The 2863-nt window shown below is 48.2% G+C and overlaps 1 protein-coding gene across 1 annotated transcript; it reads right to left on the bottom strand.

Moving 5' to 3' along the window:
• Positions 1-652: 652 nt before the first annotated feature.
• Positions 653-2613, bottom strand: LOC121918290 (probable cation-transporting ATPase 13A5; the record flags this gene model as incomplete). The annotated part of the gene is made up of 4 exons (XM_042444362.1): positions 653-827; positions 1117-1189; positions 1932-2028; positions 2504-2613. Coding segments are annotated over 4 exons (455 nt in total), but the record flags the coding sequence as incomplete, so codon positions are not given.
• Positions 2614-2863: the final 250 nt, after the last annotated feature.

Below are 2863 nucleotides of genomic sequence, written 5' to 3'. Positions count from 1 at the left end.
CAAACCTCCTAGGAGAGGGTCACCACGAGTGGGAGTCGGTACATAACAACCGAGAGTCAGTGTGGTGTTTTGGTTTGAATGTTGGACTAGGACTATATCTGCACTTCAGAAATAATGCTGTTTGACACTGCTTTAACTTTCATGGCCCAATGCTATGGAATCCTGAGATTTGTAGTTTGGTGGGGCACCAAAGTACTGACAGCCAAATATCCCACCAAACCACAAATCCCAGAATCCCATTGAATTGAACCATGGCAGTCAAAGCTGCGTCAAACTGCATTAATTCTGCAGTGCAGATTAGCCCTTGGATTCTGGGAAACCAGGAATCAAATCCCCACTAAGCTGCAAAACACACTGGGTGGCTTTTGCCAAGTCACTCTCTCAGCCTCTGAGGAAGGCTAGGGCAAACCCGCTCTGATGAATTCTGATGAAGAAAATCCTGACGTGAAGACATGCAGCAATAGAAACAATAACAGGCCTTATCTGCTCTGGAACTCTGAATCGAAAGGTGACTTCTAAGGGAGCAGAAATGTAAGCACCCAGGTGCTTAGGAAACAGCCACTAACTAAGGGGTAAAGCCAGAGGAAAGTGGCTGTCCTTTTGCTCAGCATCTTAGCCTCTCTTTGGGAAGCATCTTTGGAGAGGAGCTCACCTGTGGCTGCGCAGCTGGGAGTACCAAGGTTGCTGCTTCACAAAGAGGAAGGCAAAGACCTGGGCAGCGAGGGTGAAGCAGACGTTGAGGGTGATGGAGAGCAGCAGAGGTGGGGAAAGGAGGCGGCCTGGAGGTCGGTAGGGGGCCAGTTTGGGATAGGCTTCCGTCAAGCTCACTGCAGAAGAAAGAAAATGTCTCAGGAGAACAGCCCATTGCATGGTGTAAGGGCATTTGCTTTCCCACAGCCAGCAGCACCTGGGCTGAACAGGAGATCCAGGAAAAGGAAGCTGGGAAGGGCAACCAGCCATGACCTGGAATCGATTCAAGGTTGGTTAATGAAAATAACAACAGCAACAGATTTGAAATGGTGACTTCTGCATTCCTGGCCACCTTAGCAGCATCCACTGTAAATCTACAGGGATATGTGGTGAATAAGAGAGAGAATAGGGTGAGGATCTGCTTACTTGTTAGGCAGACAACAAGGGTGATGCAGACATCTTGGATAAGATACTGGTAATTCCCAAAGAGCTGTATTTGCTGGAATCGGGGAGAGAAAGAATACAATATAATTGGTTTCATGAAGGCTTGTTTTACAACTCTCAATGATTATTTCATTAACACAGACAGGAACGAGGGCACAGGTGTTTCCAAAAGCAGCCAAACCAAGGTTTCCTTTCGTGAAACACAACCAAGGTTTCCTTTCTTGAAACGCATCCTTCTCTTCTGCAGAAGCTGCCCCTGCTCCTTGGCCACCACCCACCTCCCCCGTGGATGCTGCCCCACACTGTATTTCTTGCAACAGGATCATGGCTGTGCCTGTAGCTAGGCCCACTGATTCAAATAATGACACACACAACCCTTCAATTTTGAGGAGATTAACACAGGCATGGGAAAGTAATTTGCTCTTGATACCACAGAAACAGAGTGGGGTTGATCCCACACCATATTTTGTCCTATATCTGACATTTGTCCAGAGGGAACATTCTTTCAGACTGACTGAACCTACCAAGGCGTTTTCTTGGCAAGATTTCTTCAGAGTGGGTTTGCCATTGCTACTCTCTGAGGCACAGAGAGTATGGGTTACCCAAGGTCACTGAGTGGGTTTCCATGGCTGAGTAAGGATTTGAACTCTGGTCTCCAGAGTCATAGTTCAGTGCTCAAACCATGACACCACATTGGTTCACTCCACATACATAGCACAGATTACACATATATAAGCCATTCACAGGGTGCCTGCTACCACCTGTAATTTGCATAAGCCCAGTATTTAAGGACATACCCAATAAAGCAGAGCTGTACCGATGAACTGTGATAGGCCATAAATGGTCAAGAATTTGAAGACGGCAAAGGAAGACACCAGGGCGGCACGGCCTTCCCTGTGACAAAATAAAACACAGTTTGTGATCTGTCTCCAGCAGCACAAGTAGGAGCAAAGGGCTCAGGGGCTTTCAGAAAAACATTCAAGGAAGGTGAATACTCAGTGGAGTGGTCGCTCCTGTTCATCCCAAGACCCCCTCCTCTGGCTGCCTCCCTCTGCCAGCCAGGGCTTCTCTACTTCCCATTGGCTGCTGTGGATACTGGGTGGGGTGGGGTCTGGTGCAGCCGCTGGGCATCACTTCACTTTCCCCCTTGCCCAGGAGCCACAAGAGACCTGGAACAGGATGCCAGGCAGCAGCAGTACCACACCCCCATCATGGCAGAGGCAGCCTGGCTGGCTGGCAAAGGTGGGTGGCTGGTGGTTGTGCCAGCCAGGCAGTCAGGGTGTGTGATAATATGACACCAACCCTAGTGATGCCACTGGAGGATTCTACTCGGACACCAGAGCTGTGATGTGGGGAAGACCAAACATACCGTATCAGTTCTGGCACACACTCAATGTTGGGGATTTGGGAGGTGAAGGGCGAAGCCACAGAGGCTTCCTGATCTGAAAGCGAAATTCCAGCATGAGCCATTTTCAAAGCCTGGAAGGAAAAGCCCAAAAAATTAGAGGAGGGATTCTCATTCAGTTCATTTCTGCATTCAAGTAAAGGGTGGGCAGATTTCCTGAATGTCATGTTCTGTAAATTCCATGTTTCAGGCAGTGCATTTGTTCTTGGATGCCTTCACATCATTTCTGATTTAAGCTCAACCTGTCACGTGGTTTTCTTGGAAAGACTTGTTCAGAATAGAATCATAGAATCAAAGAATCATTGAGATGGAAGAGATCCCAAG

The sequence above is a fragment of the Sceloporus undulatus genome, unplaced genomic scaffold (genome assembly GCF_019175285.1).
Source record: "Sceloporus undulatus isolate JIND9_A2432 ecotype Alabama unplaced genomic scaffold, SceUnd_v1.1 scaffold_7883, whole genome shotgun sequence".
Lineage (NCBI taxonomy): Eukaryota > Metazoa > Chordata > Lepidosauria > Squamata > Phrynosomatidae > Sceloporus > Sceloporus undulatus.
This window is presented reverse-complemented; position numbering and strand designations above follow the sequence as displayed.